Here is a 19,404-nt window from a genome sequence, read left to right as displayed (position 1 = left end):
ATCAAAGTAAGTTGTGAAAAACAGCCACCATATCATATTTTCTTGTGGTTTTTTTGTTTTCTTCTTTCCTTTTCCTTTCCCAGAATCGGGCACTGCCTCCAGTGCTTTGAGCACATCATCAAGTTGCAGTGATAGCTGCAATGCCAGCAGCACCAGCTTCTCCGACATAAAGGGCTAACATTAAATTTTCACCCCACCTCCATGGAAGGAAAATTCGGAGTTTGTCATTTTGTGCAGAGTTCTTAGACATTGGACTCCAACGGAGAACCACCACCAGTTCTGTGTTGCCAGCTCTGAGTATTTTCCATGGTGATTTTTACAGGTTCTCTCAGAAGATCCCAATGAAAAGTGCATGGAATGTGAAGTTGTAAATAAAAGTTGAATGATTTGAAATAGAGTCTTGTAGAGGCTTCTGACCTGAAGTCTGAAGCTGCAGGCAGAGCTATTAGCATAAAACACATTTTCTCACTGATACACAGTCAGGTTTCTGTAGAACTGTATCATTTCCTGACAGCCAGAACCTGAATGTGAGAAAACAAAATGTGTTCGGTGCTAAATCCTTGTTGTAAACTAATAACATAGTAATCACTGTACAGGATAGGTATGAAGAAAACAAATCTGAGTTTACAATTTCTCCTCCCAAAACCACCCCTTTCTCCAAGGACATACCTCGGTCAGTGCAGTGAATGGGACTCTTACAGCAACTGGGAAGGAGGTTTGGTCCAGCCTTTTCTCTTCTCTTGGGTCTTCAGGATATTCCTCTGCTCCCTAGAGACTGGGATGCAGACATGACCGATTCACTGACCACAACAGCATCAGAAGAAACTATTATTTTATCCTTTCTAACCTTTTAATGATGTGTGCAATGGAATAGCTGTTTTCTGAGGTATTTTGGCCTCACAACCAAATTTGTTACCAAGATCACTATGTTTACATAGCCTTGGCAATTTAGTAGTATCTTTTTCCTTACGTAGATGCACAACGAAACACAAATGTTCTTAGTCACTAAAGGATTTCTTAATAAACGGTAATTGCATGGCCACCTTCAGCTCTCACAATTAACATGCAGTTACAGGCAGAGGATACTATTGTGGCTCCACTATGGGTCAAGAGCCCTCCTTCAGAAAAACCTATGAGGGCTAGAAATCAGACGTATTTTTAGTCAATAGTGTTTGTTGCAGATTTATTCAAAGAGAAAAAAACAATGACATAATTTTTCTATAAAAGGGGAGCATGGGAGAAAAAAATCTTTAGTAGAGAAGAGTCAGATTTATGCTACAGACAAATATTTTAAATTTTTTTAAAGGAAGGGTGATGCTACACTCACCATTTTTCAAGGTCTGATGTAAGCCAATGTTGTAAATTTTCACATTGTCAGCTGTTCTTTGCATGTCATCCTTACAAACAGTCCAAAACGTGTGTGCATGTATGGAATATTCTATTCATTCCTGTCCATCTCTCAAGTATTTTTACTTATATGAAAATAGGTTTTTAACTGATTCATGTACCATATTACTTAAAAATAATGTGGATATTAAAAGCATAGTTTTTCAGAAGCACTAAGCACAGCAGATTAGGTCAACAGGATCTGCTGTTAAGCAGTCATCAGACCCTCTGATGGCTGAGCGCTGAAGTCTATCTTTATGCCAGAATTGTATATTTTAGAGGCTGCAGCTTAGGAAACTTAAATGACAAATACTCTAAAGAATGATCTTACTCCTAGGTTGCAAAAGCAACCCTACTCCAGATGCAATCAAAATGCAGCTGACCACGGTCAGTACAAATTCAAACATATATACACACACATGTATTCATGCACATATATATATATGTGCATGTATGTGCTTGTGTGTATATGTGTGTGTGTAGATATGTATATCTGTGTAGATATAATGTATCAATGTAAAAGATGTATTTATAGTCTTCATGCTGCTGAATGTGTCACTTTACAATTCATAAATACTTAGGTTTCTTGCAATACTGCAATATAAAGGCTGATCAGGGTTCTAGTTCAGGCATCTTTTCCAATGCAGAAATCCTCTGATCTTTTTTTAATTATTCCATATAATACTGTGCTGACCAGGAATATTTAGTCTGATTTAACAATGGAATGGCAACATGGGATTCAGCTTATCTTCATCTATGTAAGTTATTTTGTAAATTATCTGTAACATACTTATATATTGCTGTCATTGCTAGGATGAGACTGTCCTTTCATTTGTCACTGCAGCCTCATTTGTGTTATTTCAATGGTTTTCTCCACATCATTGCACTTTAATACAACCCATTTCACCGTTTCCTTTTTTTACTGCTGTTGTGAATTAGAAGTTCAAAGTCAGAGGTCTCTATTGTAATTAATTTGAATAAATTTCAGCGCTTCTTGCTGAATGCCTTTATATAGACATGCTCTGTGTTTTATTTTTGTCTCACAGTCTTAAAAGCTTCTTATGGGTATCATATAAAAACAGACACAGGCTGAAGGATTTGGAACAGCAAACCAGGTCTGTCTAGCTGTTGCTTGTCAGGGTCCATGTGTTCAAATCCTTTGCCCTACACATTCTGGACCATCTCAGAAAAACACCATTTTGCCCTTGTGATCCTGTCTCACTTACCTGGCACTGGGAAAATAAAGCCTGTCTGCAGGCTGAAGATAAAAAATGAAAGCCAGTGCCAGGTAATCAGATTGATTCCCTTTCTCCCACATACGCTTTTTTTTGAAAGATGGCACATCACTGTTGGGTTTTCCCTCAGGAAGCTGCGTATCCTGTGGTTCCCCTCCTCCTGTTTGCATGCTTCTCTTGATCCTGTAGCAGAACAAGTTGGAGGTCTGTGTCCGGCAACAGCCGCAGCTGGGTGAGAAACAAGAAGCCACATTCACTCTTGCAGCATCTGAAGAACGTGTTTGCACATTCACAGGTGAATGGCTTTAAGGACCATCATGCCATGGTAGGGGGTGAATTTCACACTGACCAGAGTGATTTGGGCTGAGAGGGTGGCCGTGTGCAATTACACAATCCAGCTAAGGTGTTACTGGGATTTGATTGCTTTTATTTACTCTCGGTCTTGTTAACGTAACAGTTACCTCTGTAGTAGGTAGTCCAACTTTTCTGAGCAAAAGGATGTCCAGCCTTTCTGAGCAGAGCCACATCATACTTGTTAGAGCAAAAGAATGAAAGACTTCCAGCCCAGATTTACATTAGTGGAAAGTAAAGCATTTTCAGTATAAAAACCTAATAATGATTGATTTATTTTTAATTGTAAGGATGTTTATTTCCTGTTGCAAACATTCTGGACTCATCCTGGGTTTCTTATATTGTAGATAACTGGCTCAAAGTTGGAGCACAGTCTTTCCTAGATACAGAAGCAGTTTGCTAGTTGGGACACAAAACCCCTTCTCCATTCTGCATGGATATTGTCACTGAGCAAAACTGATGACTTTGGACCGTAACTCGTTTACATCACTTATCTCAAAATGACAGGGACTCTCATTCCCCTTCTGTATCGTATGTCAGATGGTTATTATGAACTGCACTGTAAAGTTCAGAGTGTCCACACAAGTCCCCAAAATTACCAGTCTCCCTAGATTTTGGGGGGCAGGGGTGAGTGTCAGATCTGCCTGGTACGAGGGAGATACCCAAATTAAATTCGCTTAACTTAGAATGTAGGAACAGAAGAGCCACATTCAGTTGTCCCTTAAGATTTGGTGTAAACTGTCTAGATACCGTATTATCAAAATAAGATGTTTAGATGTTGAAGTAGCTTGTCTGGGCTTTCATTTGAAAGGAGATGAATAGGTAACACGTAAACTATGATGGCCACACTAGCAATAACTATTTTTTATTTTAACAGCTGTTAAGGAAGGTGAAGATGAGATGATTTCAGAGACTCGTAAGCAGGTGGACAGGAATGAATGGCTATGTAAAGACCCTCAGAGGACGAGATAGTTTCCTGACCTGTAATAGCAAAGTACTTGATAAGTAACGTCTGCCCTTACAAACACTCTGACAGGGCAAAGCCAGCTGTGGCAGCAGGACAACGCAAGGCCTTTGGCAAAGGTATTAGATGCACTCAACTTACTTTGTTCCAGGCAACTTTAAATGCTGTCCAATATACTTATGAAATTTCCCCTTCTTCCCTTAATACATTCAGGAAAGAAATTTAAGGTTTGTGAAACTTTGAGCTTGTCACTTTTCTAAGCAGGAGACTGTGCAATATCATGTTCAAATAGCAATATGGGGACCAAAGTACCTGTTTGCCTTGATTGGTGAGCTGTTGTGTGAAAGGCAGCAGGAGGTGATCCTGAGACCCAGCTCAGGCAGTGGGATGCCAGCTCCCTCACCAGCAAGCTTCTATCAGATTTTTCCTGTTTTTTTGTTTGTTTAATTCCTTTCCACATATTTCCTAGCCACTGCACCTCAAGCTGATATTTTCAGGGAACCATCTACTGTGGCTCCAGCTTAGTCCAGCACTGTGTGTGCAGTCTTCTCAGCTCCTTTCCCAGGCAGCCTTTTCAGCTTCATCCATCACTCGATTATCTGGCCGTCCACTATCACAAGCTGCTCCTACAGGTCTCTGCAGCTGGCTTTAGCTTTGATATCCTGCAGATGTTGTATCCTCAGGAAATCCAGCCTTTTACTCCAGACCCTCTGCAATCCTTCAGGTACCTGCTGCCCTACATCCCCCTGCACCGTGTTGAGCACTAGGGCTGCCTCGCTGCCCTCCTGCCCCAGTTGGCCGCTCTCGCCGGCTGTCACCCAAAGCTGCCTGAGCCCCTTACCTGGCTCTTGCTCGGGCATCTTTGTTTCTTTCTCTTTCTTTCCGCTTTCTTGGTGGATGATCCCCTCGGCAAGCAGAAACTCAGCTGCCACCTCTCTGCAGACAATTCGGCTGCATAAATGCATTTTTAAGAGAAAGTATCTAACAGCACTGGGGAGGATGACCAGTAGTCCTTATTTTCCAAACCAGCAGTCAATTAATGCCTCTTTCTTTGTCATTTAACTTGAGCTGCCGTTGCTCTGCATCGCTGAAAGGCAGTTTTTAAGTGCGTAAGTGATATTCAACACCCAGCCCACCACAGGCTGGTCCCACTGCAGGCTCCTTCACACCCCAGCCAGGCACCCGAGCAGCCACTTGTCGTGCCAGCCTGGAGGTATGGATGGTGAGGGACTGGCTTGCTGGCAGGGTGCTGTGGGGCAAGGGGCTGTAATATGTCAGCCAGAGATCAAAAAGCAGAGGGGGGAGAGCGCAGAGCGGGTGGGTTATCTTTTTGAGGGGAGCGCGTGGGGCTGGTGGGTGCAGTGGGGCAAGGAGCACAAAGGGCACAAAGACTTTTTAACTCAAAAGAAACACTGCGTGTCGTATGCCAAATTAGAAGCCGCGTGGAACTGCTGCCAGTCCAGCAGCAAACTTCCCTTCCTGCTCCCCTTCTGCCTCCTAAGCGCTGCACCCTTGGTCCCACCAGCTCCAGGGAGTGACTCCGTTATCCCCCCACCTTTCCCCTGGCAGTTTTTGGCTGGATCAGCTCCTAGAACGGGCACAGCATTCTCCTCCCTTACCAGTAATACCCATGCTCGCTCCCGTGGCCCCAGCCTCTGCAATGTCCCTGGCAGGGACAGCCCCCAAAGGCAGCAGGGCAAAGGCGAGGGGTGCCCAGGGTGGCGAGGTGCTGGAGGGCTCTGCTGGAGTGCGGGTAAGGCCAGTACAGCTGTTTTGGCATCTGTTCCCTCCCTCCCTCGGTTGCTCATGCGCTGTTGTACATGTTTAGCTCAAAATATCTCGTCATACGTAAATAAACACACACACCCCCATCGTCAGTGGGCTCCAACTGTTTTGCTCGGTCCAAAGGGCATTCACAGTGAAGCATCCTCATCCAAAGCTCAAACCTTTTCTTGAGAAATTTGGGGGCAACGTTATGTCCGGACAAAGCCTCAGGAGAAAAACAGCAGCTTGGTGCATGCAAAAAGCAGGCTGCAAGACAAAGTGGTAATGTTTCCCCATCTAGCCTAGCAGCATAGCAAGAAGATGAGTCCCTCAGCCCTTTGCAAGAAGACGTCGAGTTCCAGCTGGGCAAAGGCAAACCACAAGGAGCTCTGCCAGCTCCTCCGGGGCTCTGACCCTACCGAGACAGGCCAAAATCACCTACAACATAAAGTCCCTATAGCAGGAAGACGAGATGATGCACTAATATATGCTTGGCAGGCATCTTTGCACCTCTCCCCTGTCCGTACCAGTGGCAGCCTAAAGATGGTGGTAGAAAATCAAGGATCAAGTTTTGCATTTTTATTCTGAAATGTTTTTACTCAGATTAGCTGGTTTGGTGCTGAAATGTTACCTTTGACAGATCAATTGAAGTGAATCCATCAGTCACCTTTCAAATTTTTGTATCTATTCATTCCACATCAATTGACAAAACGGCAAGGTCCCCAGCTGCATTTACAAGACTACAGATTTACCAGTGGTGCTGTTGCAGCTGTGATGGTCTCGGGACACAGTCAAGAGAAGGTCTCTAGTAGAGTTAATATCTCTTATCACCAACGGAGATAGGTGGCATTAGACAAACAGACAAACTTTGGGGCACACGGCCTTTATTGTAAATTTATTTTGTACTGCCTTTTCTATGTCTTTTCTTTCCTTTATTATCTAGGTATCTTCAGATATCCTTCTCCTCAGGCAGCAAAAGAAGAGAAAGAAATAACCCACATCAAGATTAGAAACAGAATAAAACGTTAAGCACTTGTATTCAGAGCTCGTCACAAAAAAAAATTATCCAAAAGATTATCTCCCCATCTTCTGCTTCCTCTTTATGAGAATAATTGCTGTATGGGGATACAGAACTCAGTCAAGCAGGCAAGTAATTTTCTCCTAGAAAGAAATAGTTCTCTTTTGAGGTCTAAAATCAAAATCATTTGCTTTAAAGCTTAGCAGCATGATATTCATATATTTAGATTAGTACAACAGACAGGAAATTATTAACTTTATCACAGGCTTGGCTTGCTTTTAATTAGTCTGATAAATGAAGGATGGCAAGTTACTATTGTTAGTGGAGATTTAAATTGAATTTTCCAAAATTCATGAGGCAGCTTGTTTCTAAACCTTTCTTACCTAGACACAGCCTTGTCAGCTTACTCAAATGGCCTCTTTGAAATAGAAATCATTGATTTATTTTTTTAAATTGTTCATGAGTGCTGACTAGAAAACTCACGTTTAAATGACCAGTGACCTGTTGGATCAGATCAAGTTGCAGAGTTTCCACTAGCTTCCATACCTGTCTTCTCTTCAACCCCAAATAGGAAACTAAAAATAACAACATTGTTAGAGTTTTTCTTTGAAAAATGTCAGTAGGAAACAAAACAAAAATAAAGAATGGTATGTTCTGAGACATCAGTTCATCATGTCTTCCAGGTTAATGTTTCTGCTTTAGATTTATTTATTTTACATTGTTAACATTTTTCATGTTTAATTTTTTTAACTTTTTTGGGGGGGGATAAAGCAACTTTGGCACATCCAAAGCATACACTAAAAAATACCCTAAATCTTCCGAACAGCTGTCCCCAGACTTATTCTAGTAGCACCCATGAGCAGCAGGGGTGCACGTTTGCATTAATATATATTCACTTTTAATTGAACAGCGGATTATTTTTCTTGGAACTGCTCAGAAAACATAAGCCAAGGCTGAAGCCTTCACAAGCAAGGAGATTTATAGAGCAGAATGCCAGGGCAATTCTCATGAACCACAGCAAGACCACACAAGAAGAAAAATGAAGTGAGACTTAGGGATCTTCTGGGGAAGAAAAGCAAAGGAACTGATGTTTGCTCCTCTGGCTGGGGTCTAAGAGAGTAAGGAAGGGGAGCTCTTCCTTAAAAACAGAGCTCTTCAACCGAAGAACTGGCCAGGCTGAAGTTAGTAGGAAACGGCTGTGAGATGAGGTCTGTCAATATGAAGTTCATGAAGGCAGAGCTGTGATGAAGTCCTGGGACTGCTGAATCCCCAGTGACCCTCCTCGTGGGCACAGTCATCCCTGATGAAACCTAATCGCATGAATTTTTCTTGGAAGAAGGACTGTCCCAATATGAACCGACTGTTGTTCCCAGCACTTGAGCTTCCCCCTGGGCTCTAAAAATAACAACACTATTTGGCCGTATTCCCAAGCAATAAAAGCAAAATCTTTCATGTTTAAGGGGATGCCAACAGAGGAAGAAAGACAGAAGGAAAATACTGCATCAGTCCTAAAGGATGTACAGGATCTGCACACTGCGAAAGAAGAAGAGGAGAAAGCAAAGGGCTGCAGAGGTGCAGAGATACTGCTGTGCAGTGGCAGCCACCCCCCCCCCAGCAGGGAGATGCCCCCGCAGCCTTGGTCAGTGCGGCTGGGGGGGCAATAGGCACAGCCTCACGCTCTGATCTGCGTGACTCATTCAACTAGACAGGGCTAGGACTTTCCCCAAGAAGATGAGACAAAGAGAGATTTTTCAAGTGGCTTCAACAAGCTTGGCTTTGGTCTTGCTAAGCCGAATGTGCCCTTGCTGTTTTCAACTCACTGATGTAGGCAAGCAAACAAGGAATGAGGATCATTGCATGCTATGAGGTGTGGAGAGGGTTCCCAAAAAGCAGAGATGGGGACGGCGTGGGGCTGCTGTAGCTCCTTTTGTATTCCAGTAAGTGGCCTCCTTCTTCTGCCCCAGGACAGGACCTGCCACCCATCCCCGACCGTCCCAGGAACTGGGCTGCTGGGAATTAGCCAGGCTTTGATCCAGAGAACTGCCTGGATGCCCCTTCTTGGGAAAGCGATTTCAAAGCAGGACGTCCAGCTGTGCTCACCGCTGCCAAACAACAGGACCACATGTGAAGAACGGCCGCGAGCCCAGCTTTCCTAAGGAATCACGGCTTCTGCAGGGAGATACGCTGAGTAGCTGTTGCTTTTCTTTGCTGCAATGTTCAGATGCAGAGCTGACCCTCCTTCTTTTCCATGCAGGAAGGGGAGAACAGCCTGGAAAACACCCTGGCCTTCAGCCAACGCTTCACTTCTCATAGGCAAACATGCTCTTTACCTCGCTGCTATCTTAAGTAAATATTTCCCCAAGAATGTTGTCAACTCTCTAGTCTGATGCCATTAATTGATTTCCATTAAATCAGAGGACTGCTTATGTTCCACATAAAACATTGTCTGCAGATTAGCCCCTCAAACCCCTATCGTCACTAACGAAATACAGCGTGGATCAGCTCAGTGCCTCCTCCAGCCAGTACAACTTGTGCAGGCCACATGGGTCTTGCAGGAAAGATGGAGAGAACAGCATAGGGTGCCTCTTGCTGGTTAATTAGTGTTTCCAAGTCAAGTCAGCCAGAAGTGCAGAGTTTCAGCTGGTGGAGAAATGGGAAAAGACAAATATCATGATTCGATCATACTCCAAAGCACTGAAAGGCCCTATCTTGACCACCAATTCAAGATAAATGTCACATCGCTGCTCTCTGCATACAGGACTATGTGGCCAAGTTAGTGCCAGTCATACAGCCGCAGGGTCCTGGCATTTATGTTTCTCACAAAAAAAAGCATGTTAGATGGAAAATGAAGGCGGAGATAGCAGCCTGTGTCATCAGCATAGCCTTTGCGCAGCTCAGGAGAGCGTGCTTCAAAACCAAGCTCCCCGCTTGTGTGAAAAGGGCACACTGCAGGATTCGCATGTGCCCTTCTGCTCGGCTCGCCGGGCTGTCATGGATCTTTTTCTGTTTCCATGAGTCGCCGGCCCCTCCTCTGGCTCCGAGCATTTGAAGTCGAGCTCTTTGGCCAAACAGTCCTTGCTGAAATGTCAATACACTACCAGGACGCTGGCTCTCAGGGTTCATCATGGTTTCCAGGCAGTGCGTGGCTTTGTTTCTCTGCTCTCTACTACTGGTTCCTCTTTCTCTGGATGCAGGTATGTTGTAGGATATGGCTGTAATTATGTTTACTGACAATGGACCTCTCCCCTGTTACTCAGATGTAATTTTCATTGCAAGTTTTGAGCACTGTTGCATGTTTGTCCTGCCTCCGGTTGTCCCTGTGAGTTATTCTAAGGCTCTTGTTTGCTTTCAGTGATGGCATCCACACGCTTGTTTTGCCAACTAAGGAGAAGCACCTGTAGAGTGCTAAATGAGTCTATATCACTGCACAGACAGCAGGCAAACCATTAGCTATGTGAAAAAAGGAACTTGGATTTATTGTTATTTTGAATTGTAGCATTTTTCAAAGCAAAGAATCGATAGTCTGTCATTCAGCTGATGAGAAATTAAAGAGGTGAGGATCCACCCTGTTACGGCAGCAGTAGAAGGCAGTGAGGTCGTAGCTCTTCAGTGGCTCTGGTACGTGTCTGAAAATCAGCTCCCAGATTAATAAAGCAGACCCAGTGCTTTCAGATTCCCAGCTAGCCATTGACTGGGTCTCCTGCATTGCAGTGAACAAAGCTGGAAAAATACATAGCAAAGTCAAAAGCATTCCAATGTAAATAAGTGGAGAATACTGAAATAAAAGCAGGAGGATGTCCCCAGCCACGCGCCCAGGCACGCTCTGTCGGAGTCTGTGCCTGTGCACTGACACGTGTCATGTCTCTGCAGTGTAAGGTTAATTAAAAGCCTTTAAAGAAAGCCATATTAAATGCATACAGCCTGACTTTGAAATCACGGCAGAAAGACCCAGTTGACATTCCTACAATGAGCAAATGTTTATGAAACACCCTGGAATAAATTCAATGCACACCACACAATATTTTATTCCTTAAGTAACTTTGAAATACAGGGAAGATTCCCACTATTTTGCCTGTAACTCAGCAAATGTTCTGATTAGACACAAACGTTTAGAGACACCTCACCAGACTGGAATAAACTCTCTCAGTATTTCTGTTTGTGTGTGTATCAGCGAGGACACACGAGTCCTGTCCTTCAGCAACCACCTCAGGGCCCTTCCAGCAGGTAGGAGATAACTCCTGCTCTCTCAGGAGTCATGTAGTGGAGAATGTCCTGAGGGAAAGGCAGGTGATATGCATCAGCCTCAATCCCCAAATCTACCCACAATCCCAGGTGAAAGAGTTAAAAGTGCTGACATGTAAGTTACTGTTATGAAGCTCCAGAATCCCCTACTGACATAGAGGAGATTAAAAAAATGCAAAATTAATTATTTCAAGACTTGCTCTGTGTTGTATGTGGAGCAAGAGCACACCGCAGCACTGGACCTTCTTGTTCCTTATCCTGAATTATACTGGGACAGCATAGCTGTGTGATATGCTGGTATCCTGAAGCTGAGGAGCAGGTCAGTGTGGTGACAATGCTATCGGCTCTTTCAGTGCACGCTTCTGTCAGCTGCAAGTTGACGTAGCTCTAGGAAGCGAGCTCTGCTGATGTCTGCTGTCAAACCTGTGTACCCGACATCTTTCCGAAGCGCGACAGAGACACACAGGGAGAAGACCCCCGTGGCTGTGGTCTATGGTGCTGGCAGCAGCAAGGAGCCATCCACGGGCTCCGCCAGGAAACGCAAACAGCCTTGTCCAGCCTTCCCATGTACTTTAACGTAGCCTTTTTTACAGAAGAAAACTAAAGATAAATATATTAAAGCAGCGGTTGTAAAATTGTGGTCTACTAGTGGTGGGGTAAGTGCCTTCTGTAGGTCCAAAGAGTGAAGGGGTGTGAGATAACACATAACTGTGGGTGAAGGGGCAACTGTGGTCCATGTGTCACCAAGTGACTGACTTACTGTAGCGAGTACAGAAAAATCAGGTTTCGCCATGTACATCGCTGCTCGGTGAAGCGACGTGGGCTTTTCAGCTGCTAAAATTGAAAGAAACTGTGCTGTGCATGTTGAGACCTACTATATGACACGCGATGATACCTTGGGAGTCACTGATGTACACACTGGTGTAATGTGCCATCTTCTCTTAAGGTCTGGGCTCTGTAAAATTCATGTGCTGCCACGTTACCTGGGAGGCATGCCAGAGAAAGGAGTCTCTTTCACATTCACCCATTTCTTTTCTAAAGTGTCTCAGAAAAAACTTGGGAAAAGCTTTGAGGGGAAATTGTCCCCCTGTCCTCTCCATCTGGAGAGCGCAGCTGATGACAAAGAGACCGTGCTGCTGTTTTTCAGTCTTTCTAAAGCAGGAAGAGGCAAGCGGCTTTTTGGAAAGGCAAAGGCGAGCCAACAGCTTCTTCGAAGAGATAAAACTGGGGTCACTAGAGCGAGAATGCATGGAAGAAAAGTGTTCCTTTGAGGAAGCGAGAGAGATTTACCATGATGATGAAAGGACAGTAAGTAACACGGGGCTGGGTGAGCACTCACTGTCAGACCGACTCCCCCCACTCAAGGTGTGCTTTGACACTTTAAGAGAGCAAATAAAGCACTGTGTGTCCTGCTGTTTGCATCTTTCTCTTATATTTATAGGGGGGCACGCAGCAGCGGTGAGGTGCAGGAGGGCATACTGCATGGGCTGCCCCAGGCAGTCCTGATCTGGGGGATGGTGGGAAAGTGGACGCTCTCTAAGCCGTCTCCACGACCTCCCAGTAATTCCTGGCCTGACAATACCTTAAATTATTGTATTGTGCAACATTTGTTTCAGTCAACCCCACCTCAACTATATAGAGGTTATTGATGGATCACCTATCTCCGTGTGCTACACAGTGCCCTTCTCTATTGGTATATGAAAATAATGTAGAATGTAGAAAATAATGTAGAATATTTTATGGATATCAACTGTCATAAATTATAAAAGCAAAAGGGGCATCACTGTGGCTGTCTGTACCCCCTCCTGTGCTATAAGTGCTGTAGGACTTAACCTGAGTTAATTTTTCTTTAATTAAATCTCGCATCTTTTTCTTCCAGAAAGAGTTCTGGCACATCTATTCTGGTACGATTGTTCGGGATGTTCTAACAGCTGTGAAAACATTCCCACTGCTGCAGCTCTTCGCGTGAGCCGGACTGACACTGAATGTTTTTACAGACCCTAACCAGTGTGACTCCAACCCCTGTCAGAATGGCGGGAGTTGTGACGACCAGTTTCAGGATTATGTTTGCCGCTGTCCCATCGAATATGAGGGCAAAAGCTGTGAAAAAGGTCAGCTCTGGCATAGCTTAACAAAATAAAAATGCCATTATTAATTCAAATGCAAGGCATTGAGATAAACAGTAGCAATCATTATCATTCTGCATAATTCTAGCCGTGACGGCTACTGTTCACACTGCCTGTGGTGTCACACGATGGATCTAACCAGCTGGCAGTCAGGCACTGCAAGGCAGTGAGATAATTATGACCCTATGATGACTTTGTTAAAAAAAAAAAAAAAAGTGCCTTTTGTGCACCATCTGAGAGAAAAGAAGGAATTTCTTTTCCTACCCAAGTACTGAAGTTACTTTGACCTCAAAGCTCAGTGCAGTATGTGAATGATAACTGTGCTGCATATGCATCATACAAAGCCAGAGGGGAGAGATCCAGCAGTTAATAAAGTCCTTATATGTCTTTCCATTGATTTCAGTGGGCGCTGCACATTGAGTGTTAACACTTACACCCTCAGAACACACTGAGCCCAAAGAAGGACTAGGCATTCATCAGGTCTAACCAGGCAGCCTCAATGGTCATCCCAGAGCGTCCTTCTCCCAAATGGCAAAATACAAAAGAGTTACAATTTTTCAGCCGTATATTACAGTGGTTACCACACAAGTACACCACCTCCATCCTTTAGACAGTTCAGCTACTGCGTAAATGCAGACTGATTTAATTTTAGGTGTATGTTTCTTAAGCATAGCCTTTTCTTCCCTAATCCCTGGAGATCCAGACCTACTTAGCTTTTGCCACATGGAAGGCGCTTTTGATGCAGTCACTGTACATAAATCACAGAAATCTGCTTTGCTGCCTTGCTTCCCTGTCAACATTTCAAGTCACAATTGACTCATGTTAAGCACCAAAATCCACGTTTGGAAACCTAAATGCTCTTTCTCTGACTTTAGCCATGGCTGACAAACTGAAGTGCATTTACGACAACGGTGGCTGTGAGCAGTACTGTACTGACAAGCAGTCTGAAAAACGAGTGTGCTTCTGTGCGGACGATTACGCTTTAGCAAGTGATGGCATGTCCTGCATTCCCCAAGGTAAGATACTACTAGCCCGATGCTAAGTCTAAGCCAGCTCTGGAAGAAAAGTTTTCAACACGTACACATCGGGAGGTGCGAGGTATAACCCTCAGCCACCAGCTCCCCACCTCTTCTTCAATGGCAGAGTCCAGAGCAGTACGTTTGGGCTTCTGGTGGAAGTTAGACACCCCAGAAAAGCAGCTGGCAAAGTGTGCACACCGAGCAGGGAGCCTTTTGGATCTCTCTTTCCTGGCCCCAGAGGTCCACTCCTCCGGGACATGGGAAATTCGGGATTGAACATCCCACCTACTAGGAGGGAGGAGGGAGCTGGACCCCTGTCTCCTCCTTGGGGAGTGTTCCCACCACTGGTCTAGTAGAGAATAACTGAGCAGTGGAGACAAGCTCATGGCCGGGTGGTCTAAATAAAGCAGAGCGGCAGATAGTCAGGGATTTGGGGTCAGGCTGAGGGGCTTCTGGTGAGTGGAGGGGCTCTGGGCCTCACAAGTCCTTTTTTGGTTTAGCTTACACCTGCGGTGGGAAAATATTTTGGGGGCAGCATTGTTTTAGTGTTGGATCTCCAACCTGAAATTGTGACTATAGATTTTATTACCATATTTATTTCAGCGCAGGAGTCAAGAGAGGAAGAAGCCTATTAAAAACCAAAGAAAACCAGTTATTCTTTTTCCTTTCGTTCTTTTTTTCTTTCTGGTTTTTTTCTTTTTTTTTTTCCTATTTGGCAGGACTAATACACTTTTGGTACTCCTCTAGACACTATGGCTAGATATTTCTCTCACTCATCTGACAAGGTAAATTTCAACTAAGACTAGGGTAGCACAAGTTAAATATTTTTCCAATAAATGAGCTGGCACCTGACTCTATTGCAGATGCCTACTTGAATTACTTTATTAGAGGGGAAAAAGAGACCCCTGGGGATATGAACATAACAGACAGAGCTGCAGGGAGCATGCAAAGTAATTCTGAGTGGCGATGCCCCCCCCCCCACATACCTCAATGGAGCACTCATGCAGAGAACTGATAATGACAACCTAGCTCTAAACAACAGCAATTTCATTAGGAAAAAAAGTCTACTAATGTGCTTATCCCTTATTAACAGATTCTGCAATATCACATGATGGGAAAGCTGCTTTTGTTAAAAGCTGAGAACAAAGAATTCAATATTCCCCACAGGCTTTTCAGCATGTCTTCCCCGGCGAGGAAGATGTATTCGTTGCTGCTTGCTTCTTGGGGACCAAAATAGCCATAGCACTGACCGTGTGTCGCAAGGAGACACAACTGTGTAACTGCTCAGTCCCTTCACCGTCCTTCTGTCGTCTCTCACAATGGCCCTTTCAAATGCCCAGGCCAGCGTTGCCCTGCATACAGCATTAGAGGGTTTGTGTCACGTCTATTCTGCTCTTTCACCAGCTGCCACCAAAGATCTAGTTCTGTTTCTCCATACCTTGCCTGTACCTGTAAAAGCTTGACGCTGTCTTCATATCAGCTGAGGCAATCGGCATGTTCAGACTATTACAGATCCGTGGAGATGTCGGATTCAGCTCAGCATAGACTATAGGGCCCTGGCTCCTAAAGTGGTAGAAAGCGAGCACTCCTTACTGCGCTATTGCAGAGTGACTGCTGGATGGAAGGGACAGAGCGTTCAGTTACAGCACAGCCACGTGGCACACAAAAACCCCCAAAGGTAGACTATCTTCTTCTTGAAAGGAAAACTCTGTTGGGTGAACGATGTACTGAAAACACGAAGGCTCCCCCTGCACTGCAGCTCAGTCGCAGGTTCAGTCCTCAAGATTTGATTCTCTTACTGCCAATCTTCACATGCTTGCCCAGGCTAAAAACAGACCTTAGATGGAGACATGCAGTCCAGAAGAATCAAGGATGCTCTGGACCCAAGCAAACTAGGCACAGTCTGCCAGGAGGCATACCAGAAGACACAGTGTCTGCTCTTAGGAGACCTTTGAGTCTACCCGAACAAGGGACAGCAAGCTGCACGTCCCACGCTTAAGCCGGTATCTCACCATGCCGTGGATGCTGTGCACTTGGTACAGCGGAGTTAAAAGTCAGCAGGGTTGCTGAAAATATGTAGACTATAAAGCTCGACAGAGTCACTTCTGCTCTCCAGCCTGCAGCCTACCTCATTGTGTTGATATATCTCTTAAGCAGGTATATTGTTTGCAAGCTCCTGTGGTAGCTGAATATATGTCAACGATAATGTATGGACCTGCACTCTATCTGTAAAAGCATTTCTGGCTGTTTCCAAACAAAAAGACTACTTATCTGCTGAGCTGCTTTAAAGTACTTTTGAGAACCCATGCTCCCAGACTAGAGACCAGTTTTTCAGCTAACATAACTTCACTGAAGACCTTACACATTTTGCTGTGAATTCAGTGCAATAAAATCACACTTGCTGCCCTTTGTTGTTTTTGGTTTTGTTTTTTTTTCTTTTTTTTTCAGTGAAATACCCATGTGGAAAAATACCAGTACTGGCAAAAAAAAATGCAACTACACGAGGGAGAATAGTAGGTGGTTCAATCTGTCCTCCAGGTGAATGTCCATGGCAAGTGAGTCTTCAGAAATCTTTCATTGCTTTTTTTTCCCCCCCTTATGAAACCACTATCTTAAACTCATTGTTTTAAATCTATTATGTTAAAAATCCATTAAAAGTGCCAGGTCTGGATAACCAAATTCCCTCTTCATCCATAGGTAGCAGATCTACCTGTTTCAGTTATGTATCTTAGCCTTTTTCTGGAGTGCCTGCTTTTGTAGGAGTGGAGTGGTAATACAACCTCCTCTATCTCCTGACCCCTTAGTCCTTAAGCTTAGTGCCAGCAAGAATTTTAGTTGCAGCTTGCAGGGATACACTTTTGGCCATAATAGGCAGAGTCCATACTACAGGATGGAGAAAATGTCAATGGGAAGACTCCCCCTCCTAAATTCTCCATGCAATCAGCACAGTATTCTCAAACACAGTTGCATAAAGTGACAGAAGGAAGCAATAGGAAACCCAACGCTACTGAGATTCAGGTCAAGCCCATTTGATGCAAGACATACATTTGCTTTATGTTGGCAGGCCCTTATAATACAGAATCAGAAAGAAAAGTGTGGCGGTACCCTGCTTTCCCCAGAGTGGGTGGTCACTGCAGCTCACTGTTTGGAGTATACTCATCCTAAACAGCTTCGGGTGAGACTGGGTATGTATCTTCCCCTCCTCATGTTATCGAGCTGTGGTTGTGGCAGCAGCTTCTCATCCTGGCAAACCAGAGTAAAAGACCAAATGTGCAGGCTTTGGTAGTATAAGGGAATTGTCTTTAGGAGGTATCAGACTAGAAACCCCTTATCTCCTCAAACTTCTGAGGAATCAAGGAGCTGCCTGACATGACCTGCGATTAATAACTTTTCCAGGTGAACATGCAACAAATTCTGATGATAAAACTGAGCAAGAAAGTGGAGTTGCCAGGATCATCATTCATGAAGGATACACAAATGGACAAGTCAATAACGATATTGCCCTCCTAGGCCTGGAAACACCCGTGAATCTCACCGACTATGTGGTGCCGATATGTTTGCCTGAAAAGCAGTTTGCAGTGTATGAACTGTCCTCCATCAAGTTCTCCACAGTGAGCGGATGGGGACGCCTACTAGATGGAGGTGCCACCTCTTCTATTCTGATGAGAGTTGATTTGCCACGTGTAAAGACACAAGAATGTGAAAAGGAGACCGATTTAAATATTACAGAGAATATGTTCTGTGCAGGAGACGCGACCGGCGTTAAAGACTCCTGCAAGGGAGACAGTGGTGGACCTCATGCTACAAAGTACAAGAACACTTGGTTTCTGACTGGGATTGTCAGCTGGGGAAAGGGCTGTGCTGTTAAAGGCAGCTATGGGGTTTACACAAGGGTATCCAAATACATCGACTGGTTGAAGAAGCACATGGATTAATGATAATGAACCAGAGCATTTCCAGATCGTGCTATTGCTCCCCAACCCCTTTCTGTCATTTTCCTATTGAAGCATTCCTTCATTATCTCAGCTATGTGATGCATGTGATACCCACACCACTACTAATGATTTGAAACGAGCCTAATGCCTACTTGAATATATAAAATAACTTCCCTATCGGTATTGTTTGTAAACGTGTGTGTCTTGTCAAGCAGGCACAGAATGGCCGTAACAAATCAGACTCAGTGTCCCTCTCGTTCTGCATCCCTTTCTGCTGAGGGACAGAGCTAGATGCTGAGAGAAACTCTGTCAGCAGACCATGATCCGTCTTCCAGCTACTCTCTCAACTTCTGGTAATCAGTGATGTACAGACTTCCTGAGCCAGAAGTTGCATTAGGTTGAACAATCATGAATGAACTTCTTGTCCACAGATGTGTGCAATCTCTTTTGAACACGTTTATGCTTCTGGCTTTCACAACTTCCTATGCTGATGGGTCTTGTAATATAATGATGCAATAGCAGAAGAAATAGAAAAAGTGTTTCTTTTAGCGTGTGTTAAAGTAGCTTTCTAAAACAGCTGCAGTGGCAACAGGTAGATTTGATGAGGAGGAACTGTAGAGAGTCTCCAGGACAAGAAAGCTGGGAAAAGGTTAATTCCACATTTACAGATCTGCTACAAAAACTTGATTTTAGTCTTCTTGCACCATGCATTATTGCAGTAAGGCTGTTAAGTGTAGTATTTAACTCTATATGTATGAGTGGTGAAAAATACCACTGATTTATCTTTGCCTTGCTCATCGATACAGAAGAGGGAAAATGAAAGGGAATATTTGTTTCATTTGTTGTCCAGTATAATCTAAACTGTACTCTCTGTCCTGAGATCTAAAACCAGAATAGAATAATTGTCTGACTATCTGCAAAACACTGGCCAAAGACCATTCTCTAAAGCCTTAATGCATAAACGGTAGAACCTGAAGCACTCTGAAAATACCATCAACCATTAAAAAATGTACCTTCTAATCTAAGCATGAAAACAGTGAAAAGGTGAGGGAGATAAAATGGACCAGGAGATTAGAAAACTGTTTCAGTATCTTACGCAACACTTACACTTTGGATTCATTCAAATCATGCTGAATATCAGCTCGATCACAAAACCTTATCAGCAAGCAGGACACATACTATTGATCATACTCTATTATTAGGAGAAAACATTGATGTTATATGGTACATATACCATGCAATACTGAATATCCTATAACCTGCTTTACTGGCATAGAAGAATGGTATTACTGTTCATTTAAGGAGTGACCTGAACTGGGAAAAGCAGCAAATTCCAGAGACCTGAGAAACAAGAGGTCTTGCAG

General features: G+C 44.0%; 2 protein-coding genes and 1 long non-coding RNA gene across 19 annotated transcripts in view; all 3 read left to right on the top strand.

Annotated features, from left to right (window-relative positions):
- The window catches only part of MCF2L (MCF.2 cell line derived transforming sequence like), a 158,879-nt gene extending 156,483 nt beyond the window's left edge, over nucleotides 1-2,396 (top strand). For all 16 annotated transcript variants that reach the window (XM_069770226.1, XM_069770229.1, XM_069770227.1 and 13 more), the window contains one exon: nucleotides 84-2,396. In XM_069770226.1, coding sequence (XP_069626327.1) covers nucleotides 84-178 — 95 coding nt within the window. In that variant the 3' untranslated portion in view covers nucleotides 179-2,396. The remainder of the gene's footprint in view (nucleotides 1-83) is intronic.
- A 6,589-nt stretch (nucleotides 2,397-8,985) lies between these two features.
- Nucleotides 8,986-18,223, top strand: F7 (coagulation factor VII). 2 transcript variants are annotated; one of them, XM_069770254.1, is made up of 9 exons: nucleotides 9,819-9,912; nucleotides 11,314-11,616; nucleotides 12,108-12,268; nucleotides 12,840-12,864; nucleotides 12,958-13,071; nucleotides 13,962-14,102; nucleotides 16,554-16,660; nucleotides 17,170-17,290; nucleotides 17,502-18,223. In XM_069770254.1, the coding sequence occupies exons 3-9, from the start codon at nucleotides 12,209-12,211 to the stop codon at nucleotides 18,038-18,040; spliced, it is 1,107 nt and encodes a 368-aa protein (XP_069626355.1). In that variant the 5' UTR covers nucleotides 9,819-9,912; nucleotides 11,314-11,616; nucleotides 12,108-12,208; the 3' UTR covers nucleotides 18,041-18,223. The 2 variants fall into 2 exon arrangements, with proteins under 2 accessions (XP_009922203.2, XP_069626355.1); XM_009923901.2 differs by lacking the exon at nucleotides 11,314-11,616 and having other exon boundaries at nucleotides 8,986-9,912.
- On the top strand, nucleotides 14,109-16,514 carry LOC138681909 (uncharacterized). Its single transcript, XR_011322125.1, has 2 exons — nucleotides 14,109-14,890; nucleotides 15,510-16,514. It is a non-coding gene; the product is annotated as an uncharacterized lncRNA (long non-coding RNA).
- Nucleotides 18,224-19,404: the final 1,181 nt, after the last annotated feature.

This window comes from Haliaeetus albicilla, chromosome 25 (genome assembly GCF_947461875.1).
Source record: "Haliaeetus albicilla chromosome 25, bHalAlb1.1, whole genome shotgun sequence".
In the NCBI taxonomy this organism is placed as follows: domain Eukaryota; kingdom Metazoa; phylum Chordata; class Aves; order Accipitriformes; family Accipitridae; genus Haliaeetus; species Haliaeetus albicilla.
Note: the sequence above shows the minus strand (reverse complement) of the source record. Positions and strands in the feature narration are given on the sequence as shown.